The sequence below is a fragment of the Oncorhynchus keta genome, chromosome 28 (genome assembly GCF_023373465.1).
Source record: "Oncorhynchus keta strain PuntledgeMale-10-30-2019 chromosome 28, Oket_V2, whole genome shotgun sequence".
NCBI classification, from domain to species: domain Eukaryota; kingdom Metazoa; phylum Chordata; class Actinopteri; order Salmoniformes; family Salmonidae; genus Oncorhynchus; species Oncorhynchus keta.
This window is the reverse complement of record NC_068448.1, coordinates 71,619,531-71,637,058: the sequence shown is the minus strand read 5'-3', so window position 1 is coordinate 71,637,058 and position 17,528 is coordinate 71,619,531. Positions and strand designations below refer to the sequence as shown.

At 44.0% G+C, this 17,528-nt stretch overlaps 1 protein-coding gene across 9 annotated transcripts in view; it reads left to right on the top strand.

The window, feature by feature from the left end:
• Window positions 1-17,528, top strand: part of LOC118397907 (receptor-type tyrosine-protein phosphatase mu-like) — a 344,875-nt gene that overhangs the window by 274,891 nt on the left and 52,456 nt on the right. For 6 of the 9 annotated variants that reach the window (XM_052483784.1, XM_052483786.1, XM_052483781.1 and 3 more), the window contains 6 exons: window positions 932-1,089; window positions 2,970-3,041; window positions 3,605-3,631; window positions 7,457-7,656; window positions 15,178-15,265; window positions 16,397-16,473. In XM_052483784.1, the coding sequence (XP_052339744.1) occupies window positions 932-1,089; window positions 2,970-3,041; window positions 3,605-3,631; window positions 7,457-7,656; window positions 15,178-15,265; window positions 16,397-16,473 (622 nt within the window). The remainder of the gene's footprint in view (window positions 1-931; window positions 1,090-2,969; window positions 3,042-3,604; window positions 3,632-7,456; window positions 7,657-15,177; window positions 15,266-16,396; window positions 16,474-17,528) is intronic. The other 3 variants (XM_052483782.1, XM_052483789.1, XM_052483788.1) reach the window with 1 other exon arrangement.

Genomic DNA, 17,528 nt, shown 5'->3' with positions numbered 1-17,528 from the left:
GGATCTGGCCCAACCTAACTCCCTGCCCTAAGAGTCAGGATCTGGCCCAACCTAACGCCCTGCCCTAAGAGTCAGGATCTGGCCCAACCTAACGCCCTGCCCTAAGAGTCAGGATCTATGCCTGTGTTTACATGACACTCTGGGGGATATGGCCCTGCCCTGGGTTGAATGAGTCAAAGGATCTGGTTTGTCCACTGTTTGGATGCAGACTAAAACTCCTGCCATCTCCAAGAGTCAGAATTGAGCCCTGATGTGATGTAAGAGAACAACCACAGCAGACCTGGATCGAGCCTGATGCCTGTGTTGAAATAAATAAAACAAATCTTAGTTGGCCAGGTATGGCATCAAAATATACAGTTGAAATAAAACAAATCTTAGTTGGAGCCAGGTATGAACCAGATCATGTCAATATGGGGCTTGAAATAAAACAAATCTTAGTTGGAGCAGGTATGAACCAGATTTCTGTCAATATGGGGCTTGAAATAAAACAAATCTTAGTTGGAGCCAGGTATGAACATGATCATGTCAATATGAGGCTTGAAATAAAACAAATCTTAGTTGGAGCCAGGTATGAACCAGATCATGTCAATATGAGGCTTGAAATAAAACAAATCTTAGTTGGAGCCAGGTATGAACCAGATCATGTCAATATGAGGCTTGAAATAAAACAAATCTTAGTTGGAGCCAGGTATGAACCAGATCATGTCAATATGAGGCTTGAAATAAAACAAATCTTAGTTGGAGCCAGGTATGAACCAGATCATGTCAATATGAGGCTTGAAATAAAACAAATCTTAGTTGGAGCCAGGTATGAACCAGATCATGTCAATATGAGGCTTGATTATGATACTTATTTAGCGTATTGCTTACTGTAGCTTTTCACTGTTTTCCCCTGTGACCCTTCTTTCTATTGTGATTGGTATGAAACTAGGAAACTGGCCAAGAAGCGCAAGGAGACCCTGAGCAGCACGCGACAGGAGATGACGGTGATGGTGAACTCCATGGACAAGAGCTACACGGAGCAGGGCACCAACTGTGACGAGGCCATCTCCTTCATGGACACCCACAGCCACACACTCAATGGGAGAAGTGAGTGTCTAACACCAGGGCATTGTGGGTTGGCGGCGGGGAGTATGGAAGGCTTTTCACACTGAGCTGAACCCAGCCAAACCAAGCTGTACATAGCGGGCCTGGTTACACATTCACAATAGTCACTGGAACCGTAGTGGAAAGGACAATGTGAAAAGAAAAACATTGTTGGTTTAGGTGGGCACAGTAGTGTGAAAAGGCTATAGGTAACATAGATTAACACTGGTACATTAGAGGAATTTCTTTAAATTCTAAACAAATTCTGTTTTATCAATGATCAAGTCATGTGAAAGGCTCTTGCAAAACCCTCGATACCCAAGCAGGTTAGAAATGTCTTCAGTTTTATTTAGTTATTAGGCAGCTCGACTATAATTTCCCGATACAGCATCTAAATAAGGACTTATCGTCTCAGATCTTCCTCCCTTAATTTTCCCAAGCTGTCAATGCTTTAATCTTTGTTTTTGATCCTGTGCCTATTTCAAACCCTTCTTACCTTCTACTAGCCTTTTATTTACTTCTATGGGTATCCCATGTTGACACATGAGGGGGTAGATCAACGTTTAAAAAAAAAAAAAAAATTAATTTAGAAGATGCTCTTATCCAGAGCGATTTACAGGATTGATTAGGGTTAAGTGCCTTGCACAAGAGCACGTCGATACATTTTTCACCTAGTCGGTTTGGGGATTCGAATCAACAAGCTGTCTGTTACTGGCCCAACACTCTTAACCGCTAGGTTACCTGCCACCCTATATCTTCCCCATCTGTCATGCTTCTACCCCCTCTGGCCTTCCTCCTCACCCCTGGACAGCTGACCCTGGATGAGGTACAATCCCCTAATCCCCCCCCACGAGTGGTCCCCAGGCCCAAACATTAGTCAGCCCCTATTGCTCGGCATACTGATCCAGCGGCTCTCATCATCTGATCCCCCCTCCGCTTCCAAATGCCCCTATCCCTCACAACTATATGACATTAAGACATCCCTTCATTATGAGGGTCTCCAGAATCATATTGTCTATATTTCTTAGACCTTACATCTCTGTTACTGGAGAGTAAAGTAACCCACAACCATGATGTTTTCTGTCTTTCAACTCTGAAGGCTAAGAGGTGCCAGGGTCACTAGGCACTCTCTCCCCTTACCGCCACGCGCGCCTCATCTGTCTGTCAAAAGCAGAAAGGGGACAGGAGCGAGAACGAGTCTTGGATCGTTTGGCGCTCATTTAATATTGCAAGAGGGGAATGCCATTTCAGCCTGACAGGGCCGGCTGACGTGTCGCCGGGCAGATTGGAGTGACCTGGGAAACATTGGGGATAAATAAATAAACATGCTCTCATTGGACGACAGAGCCATTCAGCCGTGACCTTATCCCGCTGTCTATCGCAATATCCTTGACTAACAGCAGGGTCACTGTAGGCAACTTATGTCAGAATGCCTGATGGCGACCGACAAACACAGCAACGATCACTCGGTGTACTGTCCCGGCTTTATCAACAAACCGACTGAACTTTATTGATTTGGCTGAATATGTTGTATGAACACAGCCCGTTGTTGTTACTTATTCAAAAATACAGTCATTAAAAAGCATTAGCGTATTTGTATCCATATGCGTAGCCAGAACAGTGAATAGTGAAATGTCTTAGTTTCTTGACATTATTCCACTTGTTAAATTGACTCTGTCAGGGGACATGCAAAAGCTACACACCTCTTTCCTAATGGCTTCAACACACACTTCCTCCTTGAGACAACTTTTTATTCAGACAGATCTGAGTCTGGAAGCCAAATTGTTTGATTCCTACAGATCGTCTAGAAATATACTATTAATTCTTCCACTAAAGATTCTTGACCATTGTGTTACTGCCTGCTCTCTCTCTGTTGCTAAAAGCTGCCTCTCCCTCGACGTTCACCATGAAGACTAACTCCATCAGCACGTCCGTACCCACCTCCTACTACCCAGGTAAACTACCTCACCTTTTAACGCTTAACTCCTTCTGCTTCTACTACTGTCTAAAACTGCTGGTGACCTCTTATGACCCCTTGAACTTTGACCTCTTTAACAAATGGCCAATCTCGATCAAGGTGCCTGTGTCTTTGTTTGATAAACGGTTTGCTTGATCGAATGCTGGCCTGCCAAAACAATGTAATGATGCATGCTCTCTTTTTGCCTGCAGTTTTAATTGCTCTATAGCGGTTGCACTTCAGCATACTATTTGGGACAACCATTTTGAGCCATATTGGTAGATTGATTTGAATTGATCTGTATGTATATTCTATTCGATGGATCATGTTGGACATGATATACATTTAACTGAGTTATAACCCCTTATAATGTTAAAAATGAACTATTGATGCTGTTCTTCCATTGGATGTTTTCTTTGCCTCTTGGTGATAACAAACTGTAACTGCTCTGCTCTAATATTGCTGTCTTACCTGGAGTGGGGAGTGTGTCACCTTATTCACTGCTATATTGTCTCTTCTTTGTTAACACCCTGCTCTGCACTGGTTTTGGGTTGTGGGCAGATCCCTTTGTGCCTACCGCTATCTTGGGTGAGAAAACATTCTTAATTTTTTCCCCCTACAATACATTCCTTATGCTTATAGACCAACTGAAATGGACAACTCCAAAATAGACTAGGTGCTGTGCATTTGAGGGAAGCAGAGAGAGAGAGAGCGAGAGAGAGAGAGAGATAGAGATAGTGATTTGGATTGGATTGGTTTGTTTCCTGATAATGGCTTTCACACATCCATACCTGCCTGCTTTTCTTTCTTTGTCAGACCAGAAGGTTTTGTTTCTTTCTAATCAAGCTGAGGTTGGCTAATTCACTCCATCCCATCCGCATTCCGTGTCGTGCGTGTGACGTCACGTATGTCTATGACCTCTCATATGCATGGACAGACAATGTGGACTGGATGAGGGGGAGTGGCACAGCAAACCCCCAAAAAATAATATCCATACAAACAGACAAAGTAGTTCCCATCGCCATAGCAACGAACATGTAAAGTAGCAAACATTGGAGAGCTCTAGGGCAATGTTAAGGAATGACACATTTGTCATTTTGTCAATGTCACTACTGCTTAACCTACTCTAATAAACTCCTTCAGTACAACTGTCAGTTTCAACCCCTTTCATATAGAGAAAAGTTTCAATATCTTTGTCTCGGTAGGAGGTTTGTACAATAGACAGCCAGGTACAATAGACAACATACAGTGCATTTGGAAAGTATTCAGACCCCTTGACTTTTTCCACATTTTATTACTTTACACCTTATTCTAAAATGGATTAAATAAATGTTTTTCTGCATCAATCTAGACACAATAACCCATAATGACAAAGCAAGAACAGGTTTTTAGAAAATGTTGCTAATTTATAAAAAATATAAAAAAGAAGTACCTTATTTACATAAGTATTCAGACCCTTTGCTTTGAGACTCGAAATTGAGCTCAGGTAAATCCTTTTTCCATTGATCATCCTTGAGATGTTTCTACAACTTGATTGGAGTCCACCGGTGGTAAATTCAATTGATTGGACATGATTTGGAAAGGCACACACATGTCTATATAAGAGCAAAAATCAAGTCATGAGGTCGAAGGAATTGTCCGTAGAGCTCCGAGACAGGATTGTGTCGAGGCACAGATCTGGGGAAGCGTACCAAAACATTTATTCAGCTTTAAAGGTCCCCAAGAACACAGTGGCATCATTCTTAAATGGAATAAGTTTGGAACCACCAAGACTCTTCCGAGAGCTGTCCTTCCGGCCGAGCTGAGCAATCGGAGGAGAAAGGGCCTTGGTCAGGAAGATGACCAAGAACCCGATGGTCAGAGCTCCAGAGTTCCTCTGTAGAGATGGGAGAACCTTCCAGAAGGACTCCCATCTCTGCAGTACTCCGCCTATCAGGCCTTTATGGTGAAGTGGCCAGACAGAAGCCACTCCTCAGTAAAAGGCACATGACAACCTGCTTGGAATTAGCCAAAAGGCACCTCTGACTATGAGGAACAAGATTCTCTGGTCTGATGAAACCAATATTGATCTCTTCTGCCTGACTGCCAAGAGTCACGTCTGGAGAAAACCTTGAGCCATCCCTACGGTGAAGCATGGTGGTGGCAGCATCAGCAGCGGGGACTGGGAGACTAGTTAGGATCGAGGCAAAGATTAAGGGAGCCAAGTACAGAGAGATCCTTGATGAAAACCTGCTCCAGAGCTCTCTGGACCTCAGTCTGGGGTGAATGTTCTCCTTCCAACAGGACAACGACACTAAGCACACAGCCAAGACAACGCAGGAATGGCTTCGGGACAAGTCTCTGAATTTCCCTGAGTGGCCCAGCCAGAGCCCAGACTTGAACCCGATTGAACATCTCTGGAGAGACCGGAAAATAGCTGTGCAGCAACGCTCCCCATCGAACCTCACAGAGCTTGAGAGGATCTGCAGAGAAGAATGGGAGAAACTTCCCGAATACTGGTGTGCCAAGCTTGTAGCGTCATACCCAAGAAGACTCTAGGCTGTAATCGCTGCCAAAGGTGCTTCAGCAAAGTACTGAGTAAAGGGTCTAAATACTTATGTAAAGGTGATATTTCAGATGTTTATAAAAAAAAGTGTTGCTTTGTTATTATGTAGATTGATGAGATAAAAACCCAATTGAATCAATTTTGGAATAAGGCTGTAATGTAACAAAATGTGCAAAAAGTGAAGGGGTCTCAATACTTTCCCAATTCACTTTACAAATACCAGATGTAGATATTTGACAGACACATATTAACATACCAGATAATGTACACACTGTAGGCTAGTAGAGATACAGAACACAACAGTGAATGGCGTTAGTGATTTTCTAGACGTTTCCTCGGACAAGGGCCCAGTGTTCACGTTTATCATTTACAGCACCCCAGAGGGTTAGCTGGGGGTTCCACTTGTTTTGTAGAGAGGTTTTCAAACGTTATCTGGACTAGTTTTTTACTAGTTAAACTGTTTTGGCTAATGTCAAATTAATATTTTATTCATTCAGAAAACAAAATGTCTTTATCATGTCTTTGTCAGCATTGATTACATTTGAAATGGTCAATTCTAGGTGATTCCAACCAAATTAACACAACCCTAACTAAAGCGTCCCAGATCTAGCTTTCTGTGAGGTGTCCAATTGAACTGAATAGTTGGTGAGGACTGGACTCCCGGAAAGGCAAAAACATGTTGGTGCCTAGAAACAGCTAGAGAAAATTAAAACTGTGCAGGTGCTCATGCCTAAACGTCATATTGTTGCTTATACCCTGTTTCCTTTCTCTTCTTTTCTTCTTCACATTTAACCTGTTATGTCCTCTAATAAAGTTCCCATTAATGGTAAGTTGCCAGTCTGCCCTGTTTTCTCTGGGGTGAGGAAGAGTGTGTGTGTGTGTGTGTGTGTGTGTGTGTGCGTGCCTCATGCTATTGAAAGGCGCTTGCCTTCCCTTGGGGCCTGCTCTCCCATCTTGTGTTGCTACGCATGCACTTGTGTTAGGGCATCTCACGCCCCCCTTCCCCCTGTGAAGCCATTACCTAGCATGGGGATTTGACTCCACCCGTGGACAGTGTTGCCTCATGCATATGTGGACTATATGACGGCCCACCCACACTCCACCACCCCTACCCCCACTTTGTTTAAACAGGGGTCTCACGCCTCTGACACTTTTTAATTTTTTTACGGTTTCCCATAAGACATAGTTACCGAACAGAGTACCCACTTCATTTGATCGTGCACCCACGTCATCCATCCACCGCCGCCATTCCATCATCAATTTCATTTTGCCATTGGTCGATTTCGTGGATAGGAAGTTTGTATTGAGAAGTTAGCCACAAGTTAGCGCTGTGAGAAGTTAGCCTCAAGCTAGCGCTGTGAGAAGTTAGCCTCAAGCTAGCGCTGTGAGAAGTTAGCCACAAGTTAGCGCTGTGAGAAGTTAGCCACAAGCTAGCGCTGTGATAAGTTGGCCACCTGCTAGCGCTGTGAGAATTTAGCCACAAGCTAGCGCTGTGAGAAGTTAGCCACAAGCTAGCGCTATGAGAAGTGAGGGTTATTCTAGCGGCAATAGAAATAAAGCTCTTTTCCCTCATTGTATAATGTAAATAGATTTATTTTACACCATGTTATCTGTTAAGATACAAGCTCCATTTTGTGTTCACCAAGTTTCAAAACACTGTAATAACTAGTTGAGCACAACGTAGTTTATAAGTAACTCCTGTTCATTTCATGTTTTCTCATTGAATAACTATACTGTGACCCTGTATTCATCCATTATAATGTCAAGAGTGTTTCCTATTCTATGTCCGTATGGGGTTGTGGGGCACTCCAGTCCTGACCAGTGTATGTATTTGTGCGTGACCTCGTCCCTCCTCTCTGGGTTTCTAGATGAGAACCACACCATGACCAGTGACACCAGCAGTCTGGTCCAGTCCCACAGCCACTCCTATAAGAAGAAGAGGGAGGTGGCAGACGTGCCCCCCTACCAGACGGGTCAGCTCCACCCGGCCATCCGCGTGGCAGACCTGCTCCAGCACATTACCCAGATGAAGTGTGCTGAGGGCTACGGCTTCAAGGAGGAGTACGAGGTGAGAGCCCCAACTGCCTGCAAAATGTAGGGTCCCACCCTCCTCAATCACATGGCAAATCCTCACACACACACAAACGTCCTCACATGTCAAAATGCCCCCTCATATCAAAATGTCCTCCCATATCACTTCCCCAGTCTGTCTGTCTTTGTCCCTGGTTGTCTTTCTTTCTGTTGTTCCATTCGTTCTTGTTTATTTGCACCATACTCTTTTTCTTTTGTTTAGATTCATTGTTTGTTAGATTGATTTTGTCACTTTTTATCTCCGCAAATGAACTTCTCACTAGCTATTGTTGCAAACAAAAATGCACCGGGTTTTGTGTCCACACACTACTTCCGTTCCAATGTTTGTCACCACTTGAATTCCTCTCACATAGTGTTTGGTCTCCTGCAGTTTGTTGACTGGACGCCACACTGCTTAGACCTTACTGCCCCGTAAACGGCATCCACTTGGCTCCCTAACAATGCTAAACAACCGTCCTGGTGAAAAAAATGTGCCTTCTGAATCTTTAAAAATCCGACAGCACACGCATCCGCTAATGGGGGATTTCCCAGGCTGAGACTGTCTTAATGGCTCAGACCAGTGCGAGTTGCCAGCTCTGCCTAGAGTCTGTTTATGTGAATTATATGGGAACAGCGCTTTTCTCCAGAAGCTTATGACAAAGCTAACGACTGTCACAGCAGTGCCTTATTTCCTCGCCCTTACATAGTGTGTGTGCTTGAATACAATTGTTTGTGTGTGTGTGTGTACATACTGTATACACAAGCTACCTCTCTCACCTTCCAACCCATTACAAAGGAGTTTCTACCTTTTCTACGGAGGGTATTTTCCAGTGGAGTGAAAATACTTTAAAGTACAACTTAAGTCGTTTTTGCGGGTGTCTGTACTTTATTTTACTGTTTATATGTTTGACTACTTTTACTTCACTAGATTCCTAATGACAATAATATACTTTTTACTCCATTCATTTTCCCTGATCCCTAAAATAACTCGTTAGATTTTGAATGCTTAGCAGGACTGGAAAATGGTGCAATTCATGCACTTATCAAGGGAACATCCCTGGTCATCCCTACTGTCTCTGATCTGGCAGACTCACTAAACAGAGAACATCCCTGGTCATCCCTACTGTCTCTGATCTGGAGAACTCACTAAACAGAGAACATCCCTGGTCATCCCTACTGTCTCTGATCTGGCGGACTCACTAAACAGAGAACATCCCTGGTCATCCCTACTGTCTCTGATCTGGCGGACTCACTAAACAGAGAACATCCCTGGTCATCCCTACTGTCTCTGATCTGGCGGACTCACTAAACAGAGAACATCCCTGGTCATCCCTACTGTCTCTGATCTGGCGGACTCACTAAACAGAGAACATCCCTGGTCATCCCTACTGTCTCTGATCTGGCGGACTCACTAAACACACATGCTACATTTGTAAATATGTGCCTCAGGCTATCGGTTAAAAAAAATGGTGCCGTCTAGTTTGATTAATATAAGGAATTTTAAAAGATTTATACTTTTACTTTTGATACGTAAGTATATTTTAGCAATTGCATTTATTTTGATACTTAAGTACATTTAAAACCAAATACAATTAGATGTATACTCAAGTAGTATTTTATTGGGTGACTTTTACTTAAGTCATTTTCTATTAAGGTATCTTTACTTTAGGTACAATTAGGTACTTTTTCCACCACTGGTATTTACCTGAAATAAACTATCCACCATTCCCCCTCACATCTTGTACTTTCCTTTGCTATACCCACTATTTACACATTAAACAACACAGGAATCAGATGAATAATTCAATCTCCCATGCCCTGGGCTGGCCCTGTGGTTTGGGACTTCCCTGAGGGCTCAATTCATTATGGATATAGATGGATGATTTTTAGGGCTTAGGTAGGCTGCTACTGTAATAATACAGTATTTGCCAGTCATAAGAATACGGAGTGCAGAATAATTGATGCCCCTCCACTCTTCCATCTGATAGTGCTTCTCTTCACTTTTTTTCTATAGTTTTCTACCTTTCTATTTGTAATGCCGCTACAAGTTAGAGACGGCGAATCATTGTAGTGTCGTCGTCGTCCCCCCGTTTTGTTCCCTGTTTTCTGCTACCACTGTCTCTTCTCATGTTCTCTCTAAACACAAGGAGCCGAGCACTAAACTGATCAATTCTAATCTCTCCCCCCCGATTCCATGCTTCTTGTTATTCCATAACGTTATCTATGGAAAAGATAAACGAGGTAAGCAAGTCCCCTTTTTGGTTTGATTGTAAACAAATGTTTTTAGATTGTAGCTTTGTCACAGTATCACAGAAACCCTAGATGCAGCGATCTCACAACCTACACCTCCTGATAATGATTAGAATTCTCTCTACGATACCTGCTGTTGGTTGTCTGTGTCCAAAAACATGCATTTAACAAACCTCAATATACAACCACAACCATGTGTCGTCTGAGATTGAATCCCCCTGGTCAATGAGAATATAAGAGTGGTGAAATGAGTGACGTTAAGTTGACACTACAGTACAGAGCAGAGGTCCTGACTAATGGAAGTGTTTGTAGACAAAACACACTCCGCATTCATCCCAGACACACAGTAAATGATTCTCCTATAGTTTAGGCCTGTCTCTGCTTCAAAGGAAAAAAACATATTTGATTTGTGTTGATGATAATGCAGTCAGACGCCATTTGAATTCTTAAGTCATGAAAGACTTGCTCTCTTGGTATAATATCTTACACCCAAAAAATAACCAACAAGAAATACTGGCAGAATCTGATCGTACTTACCCTCAACAAAAATATAAACGCAACATGCAACAATTTCAAAGAGTTACAGTTCATATGAGGAAATCAGTCAATGTAAATGAATGCATTAGGGCCTAATCTACGGATTTCACATGACTGGGAATACAGACATGCATCTGCTGGTCACGGCTACCTTAAAAATGGCACGACAATGGGCCTCAGGATCTCGTCACGGTATCTCTGTGCATTCAAATTGCCATTGATAAAGTGCAATTCTGTTCATTGTCCGTAGCTTATACTTGCCTATACCATAACCCCACCGCCACCATGGGGCACTCTGTTCACAACGTTGACTTCTGCAAACCGCTCGCCCACACGACGCCAAACACGCTGTCTGCCATCTGCCAGGTACAGTTGAAACCGGGATTCATCCAGGAAGAGCTCACTTCTCCAGCGTGCCAGTGGCCATCGAAGGTGATCGAGCATTTGCCCACTGAAGTTGGTTACGATGCCGAACTGCAGTCAGGTCAAGACCCTGGTGAGGATGACGAGTATGACGAGGATGACGAGTACACAGATGAGCTCCCCTGAGATGGTTTCTGTCAGTTTGTGCAGTTTGTGTGTGTAAACCCACAGTTTCATTAACTTTCCGGATGGCTGGTAGAACGATCCTGCAGGTAAAGAAACCGGATGTGCAGGTCCTGGGTTGGCGTGGTTACACGTGGTCTGCGGTTGTGAGGCTGCTTTGGATGTACTGCCATATTCTCTAAAACTACTTTGGAGGTGGCTTACTGCATTCTCTGGCAACAGCTCTGATGGACATTCCTGCAGTCAACTGCACGCTGCCTCAAAAGTTGTGTGACAAAACTGCACATTTTAGAGTGGCCTTTTATTGTCCCCAGCACAAGGTGCACCTGTGTAATGATCATGCTGTTGAATCAGCTTCTTCATATGCCACACCTGTCAGGTGGATGGATTATCTTGGCAAAGGAGAAATGCTGATTTACAGGGATGTAAACAAATGTGTAAACAACCTTTGTTTGGATTTGGTCTCGTGAGAGTCGACCACAGATCTCATCTCAGTGGCTCTACTTCCATGAAAATCATCTGTTTAAGGCTTTGAAAATGTTTTTTTTTTTTTGGGGGGAGTATGCAGGGCTTTGAATTCATTACTGGCTTTCCACCATCCACCAATCACGTTAAGGGTTACTGGCGGGTGGTGGGAAAACCTGGCCAATGGTAGATTAGTATGATAGTGCCAAGGGGGATAGATGGAGCCTGGAGCTACCTCCTAGCCATTTGACTTGTAATTCCCCCACAGTTTGCTGCTATGGATGTTAGTAATACAATATTATGTTTTATATTTTGCTAGACCTTTTTTCATTAGTATCCAACTTTTGGGTGATTTAATAGGCTCAGAAAAGCATGTTGCAAACTCTAACATGTCTTAAATAAATGTTGTATTACCCAATTTTGTAGTTTCCCTCGAGCCGCAGATTTCGTAGAAGTCTTGCAAACACAAGAGACATTGTTGCCAAATCTATTATTTTTCAAAGCTGGCAGTCAAAAATGATGAAGTAACACAATGAATAGTTGAACACCTGCCAGTGTTGGTGCACTTCACATCACATAATATTTTTTTTGTGTTATCTATCTCTTCCCAAAATATTTTGACAGATTACAGATTTTTTATAGTAATCTTTTTCTCATTGACACCGCTCACCTCTGGAGGAAGGAAAAGGGAGAGAGAGTCTCTCTCTATCAATCCTCTCCTCCCCTGATTATCTCGCTCATCAGGGCAGCTCCTTGTCACGTCTTGAACATGAAAAGATAGCTCTCTTGAAAGACACACGGCAGCAATGAATAACAAACCAGCACCACTTTGAAACTCTAAACCTAGAGAGGGAGATGGAGGGAGGAGACTAAGCATCTGCAGTATTGTCAACATGTGTTAAACTGTGTTTAATGCCTCTTTACTGCAGCTAGTTCTGAGACATTCAGAGAGAGAGAAAGTGATCTACATTAAACTACGGCCTTCTCTTCAAAGTGTCCCTTGCGGTTAACAAGACCTGTAAGGGCATGTTTTTCCAACACCCAACCGTGCTTGGTAAAGGTCAGGTGATAAGGCTGGTATTTTAAGCTCATCTCAAGGTGACGTCAAAATGTGTACTCAAAGGATTGTTTGTATATTAATGCCGGAGACCCTCGACACCAAAGACGTCTTCAGGAAAATACACATTTTATTCCGTCCTTTCTGATTACTCCTTCATCCTCATTTAGTCAAATGGCTGTGTGATATCCATTGATAACTGTTAGGCATCCCAGTCACCACCTTTCAGAAAATACCAAAAGTTCACCATGATTTGATTTGGAGTGGTGGTGCCTTTCCCTTCATTGCGTGCCGTGGGGTGGGAGGGGGCAGTGTGAAGAGGCTCCTCGTCATGGGGACTGAGCTGTGTCATTATCTACTCAGAGGACTGATCAAGACTTCTTGTTCTGTGTCATATCATTGAGGGGAAGAAGCGCGCGAGAGAGCTAGGGGGGGGGGGGATTTACAGAGCGAGCGGTATTGGAAAGAGCGTGGGATGGGTATGGCTAAATAACAACACCTCATTATGATCAGTTTATACGTCCTGACACTCTTTGGAGACGTGATGTTGGAGGGAAGTGGAGGAGACATTAACCTACAGGAGGAAAGCAGTAGCCCCTAGCCTGGGTAAAGAACCAATAATCAACAGCACCACTCTTTGGAGACGTGATGTTGGGGGGAAGTGGAGGAGACATTAACCTACAGGAGGAAAGCAGTAGCCCCTAGCCTGGGTAAAGAACCAATAATCAACAGCACCACTCTTTGGAGACGTGATGTTGGGGGGAAGTGGAGGAGACATTAACTTACAGGAGGAAAGCAGTAGCCCCTAGCCTGGGTAAAGAACCAATAATCAACAGCACCACTCTTTGGAGACGTGATGTTGGGGGAAGTGGAGGAGACATTAACCTACAGGAGGAAAGCAGTAGCCCTAGCCTGGGTAAAGAACCAATAATCAACAGCACCACTCTTTGGAGACGTGATGTTGGGGGAAGTGGAGGAGACATTAACCTACAGGAGGAAAGCAGTAGCCCCTAGCCTGGGTAAAGAACCAATAATCAACAGCCCACTCTTTGGAGACGTGATGTTGGGGGAAGTGGAGGAGACATTAACCTACAGGAGGAAAGCAGTAGCCCCTAGCCTGGGTAAAGAACCAATAATCAACAGCACCACTCTTTGGAGACGTGATGTTGGGGGAAGGGAGGAGACATTAACCTACAGGAGGAAAGCAGTAGCCCCTAGCCTGGGTAAAGAACCAATAATCAACAGCACCACTCTTTGGAGACGTGATGTTGGGGGGAAGTGGAGGAGACATTAACTTACAGGAGGAAAGCAGTAGCCCCTAGCCTGGGTAAAGAACCAATAATCAACAGCACCACTCTTTGGAGACGTGATGTTGGAGGGAAGTGGAGGAGACATTAACTTACAGGAGGAAAGCAGTAGCCCCTAGCCTGGGTAAAGAACCAATAATCAACAGCACCACTCTTTGGAGACGTGATGTTGGAGGGAAGTGGAGGAGACATTAACTTACAGGAGGAAAGCAGTAGCCCCTAGCCTGGGTAAAGAACCAATAATCAACAGCACCACTCTTTGGAGACGTGATTTGGAGGGAAGTGGAGGAGACATTAACTTACAGGAGGAAAGCAGTAGCCCCTAGCCTGGGTAAAGAACCAATAATCAACAGCACCACTCTTTGGAGACGTGATTTGGAGGGAAGTGGAGGAGACATTAACTTACAGGAGGAAAGCAGTAGCCCCTAGCCTGGGTAAAGAACCAATAATCAACAGCACCACTCTTTGGAGACGTGATTTGGAGGAAGAGGAGACATTAACTTACAGGAGGAAAGCAGTAGCCCCTAGCCTGGGTAAAGAACCAATAATCAACAGCACCACTCTTTGGAGACGTGATTTGGAGGGAAGTGGAGGAGACATTAACTTACAGGAGGAAAGCAGTAGCCCCTAGCCTGGGTAAAGAACCAATAATCAACAGCACCACTCTTTGGAGACGTGATTTGGAGGGAAGTGGAGGAGACATTAACTTACAGGAGGAAAGCAGTAGCCCCTAGCCTGGGTAAAGAACCAATAATCAACAGCACCACTCCAGCAATGACATTTATTTTCATAATTAGTCCTAATTGGGTGCTCCGGTGCAAGATCAGAATTCCCAAAAACTCATACTATTAATAAATCATGAGGTGCCGTGCTCGAGCAGAGTTTTTTGATCAGGCAGGTGTGTGTGTGTGTGTGTGTGTGTGTGTGTGTGTGTGTGTGTGTGTGTGTGTGTGTGTGTGTGTGTGTGTGTGTGTGTGTGTGTGTGTGTGTGTGTTCATCTTCTGGTATGTTTCAGGGACTAGTCTAGTCAGAGAGTATGTGGGTACAGTTTGTAAGGAGGACTGGTGTTCTACCTCGGTGAGGTTAGGGAGATTCTGATTGGCTTCAGTGGTGGCCTAATGGGCACCATTGCTCCCAGAAGGCCGTTCTCCTGCTTCCTCTCATCTTTAATAATGATGAAGATATATCTCTGTTTTGACTGGAAAGGATCCACGACTGAGCTGTGCTGTCCATTTAAAGAGCTGACCTCCTAACCCTTAGGACCTTTCATGTCCTCCTGTTTAACACTTTCTCTCTCTGTTCCCCCCTCTCTCTCTCTCTCTTCTGTTTCTCTCTTTTTCTTTCCTTCCATCCGCAGAGCTTCTTTGAAGGACAGTCTGCACCGTGGGACTCTGCCAAGAAAGACGAGAACAGGATGAAGAACCGATACGGAAACATTATTGCATGTGGGTACAAACAATTCTTCCTTTTTTGTCTCGTCAGTCAAATCCCCCCGTTGAATATGAATTCTCAGTGTGGGTCTATTTGTGAACATTATTGTGAAAAATGTCAAGGCTGTATTGTTTGTCCTTTTAGAGCAGCGTATAGTTTGGAACATATGAAATGGTTCTACTGAATGTTAACTATAAGAACTACGATCATTCTCTTCCTGAAAATGTCATCTTTAAGCTGTGATTGTCACGACAACTGACATCCTATCAGACATATACAAACAGGCAGTACTAATTGCCCTTGCAATTATGAAAATGAGCCCTGACTTGGGAACAATTTCATTTCTGGGCTTGAGACATTGCCGAGGGTGTCACACACACACCACCCTCACAGCTATACCAGTCCCCCAACGAGGAGACCGCCCCTGTCATTTCCACGGCAATAAGATTCCGGACACTTCCTGTCTCTGCAAATGAGAAACCGACCAATCACAGTTCTCCACCCGGCGCGGCGGCCAATTAGCTGCAGGGCATGTTGGATGGACTGCCAGTTTTCTGCCGGCTGTAATAATTAAAGTGAATAAATCATTCAGAGTGAGTTAGCGTCTCCTCTGTGAAATGGGAGAGAAAGAGAGAACAGAGGAGATATGTCGTATTAGTCAAATTGAATTATTTTGACTAATGGATAGACACTTGTTTCATAACAGAGCTCTGTTGTGGTGATTTTGATTAAGTAGAGGCACACTTCACTATGGTTGATTTACCAAAGCTTATTCTCTGCAACTATCTGGTGATTTGGACTCACTGGGTCCAGATCATTCTCTTTGAATTCTAAAACTAAAGAAGAACTGAAACTGAACAGTGCTAGTTCAGTTTCACTTCCATACCACTGTTGACTTGTACCCTAATGAATAGGGACTTCTACTTATTAAACCAGGAAAAGGCTTCCTTCTATAGGGCATATGTCAGAGAAAAACACAGTGACCTGGTAGTTGTACCTGCAGGAGTTGATGACCTTAAACTTCATAGTCCCTATCCTCCACAGGGATGGCCTACCAGTGTTTTCCTCTCCGTCTCGTTCGTATGACTAATGGGGCCCTTGTTTCTCACTCTCTCTCTCTCTCTCTCTGTCCTGTCTTCCTCCAGATGATCACTCCCGTGTCCGGCTGCAGGCTATCGAGGGAGAGCAGAGCTCTGACTACATTAATGCAAATTACGTGGATGTAAGTACAACACCAGCCGGGGTTAGACAGAAAGGTCAGCCAGCATGTGTGTGCGCATAGCTCTCAGAAGGAATGAGATGATGGCAAGGCTACTGCTTATAGCCCCCCCAATCCTCCTCACTCTCTTCCTCTTCCTCTCAAAATAGGGATATATACAGTGCCTTTGGAAAGTGTTCAGACCTGTTGACTTTTTCAACATTGTGTTAGGTTACAGCCTTATTCTATAATGGCTATAAAATGACCTCAGGTTCATCCTGTTTCCACTGATCATCCTTGAGATGTTACTACAACTTGATTGGAGTCCACCTGTGGAAAATTCAGTTGATTGGACATGATTTGGAAAGGCACACACCGGTCTATACAATGTCCCACAGTTGACAGTGCATGTCAGAGCAAAAACCAATCCATGAGGTCGAAGGAGTTGTCCATAGAGCTCCGAGACAGGATTGTGTCGAGGCACAGATCTGGGGAAGGGTGTCAAAAAATGTCTGCAGCATTGAAGGTTCCCAACAACAAGTACGGGAATTGCACCAATAAGTCAAGACTGTAACTACCAATTGGATACCACAAAATTGGGGAGAAAAAAGGAGTTAAAATTGGGTATTGTGTGTAGATTGATGAGGGGGAAAAACAATTGATTACATTTTAGAATAAGGCTATAATGTAACAAAATGTGGAAAAAGTCAAGAGGTCAGAACACTTTCTGATTGCGCTGTATGTCCAATCTGTAGAATTAGAATACTTGGTCCAACTCTACGGACTGCACACAGTCACGTCCAGCACGTAGGATTGTTGGTTTGCTAAAAGCCCACCCCTTGTTTACCCTCCTGGCTATTACTGTTGACAGAGTACATTTTATTTTCCTCTCCAGTCAACCAGCTGGCACAGTGCAACCCACGCCAACCAACCACCCCATGCATACTTATCATCTCCCTCTTCCTCACCTCCCCCTCTACCTCCTTGCCTCCTCCACGCCTCCCCCTCTACCTCCTCATCTCCCCCTCTACCTCCTCATCTCCCCTCCCCCTCTACCTCCTCATCTCCCCCTCCCTACC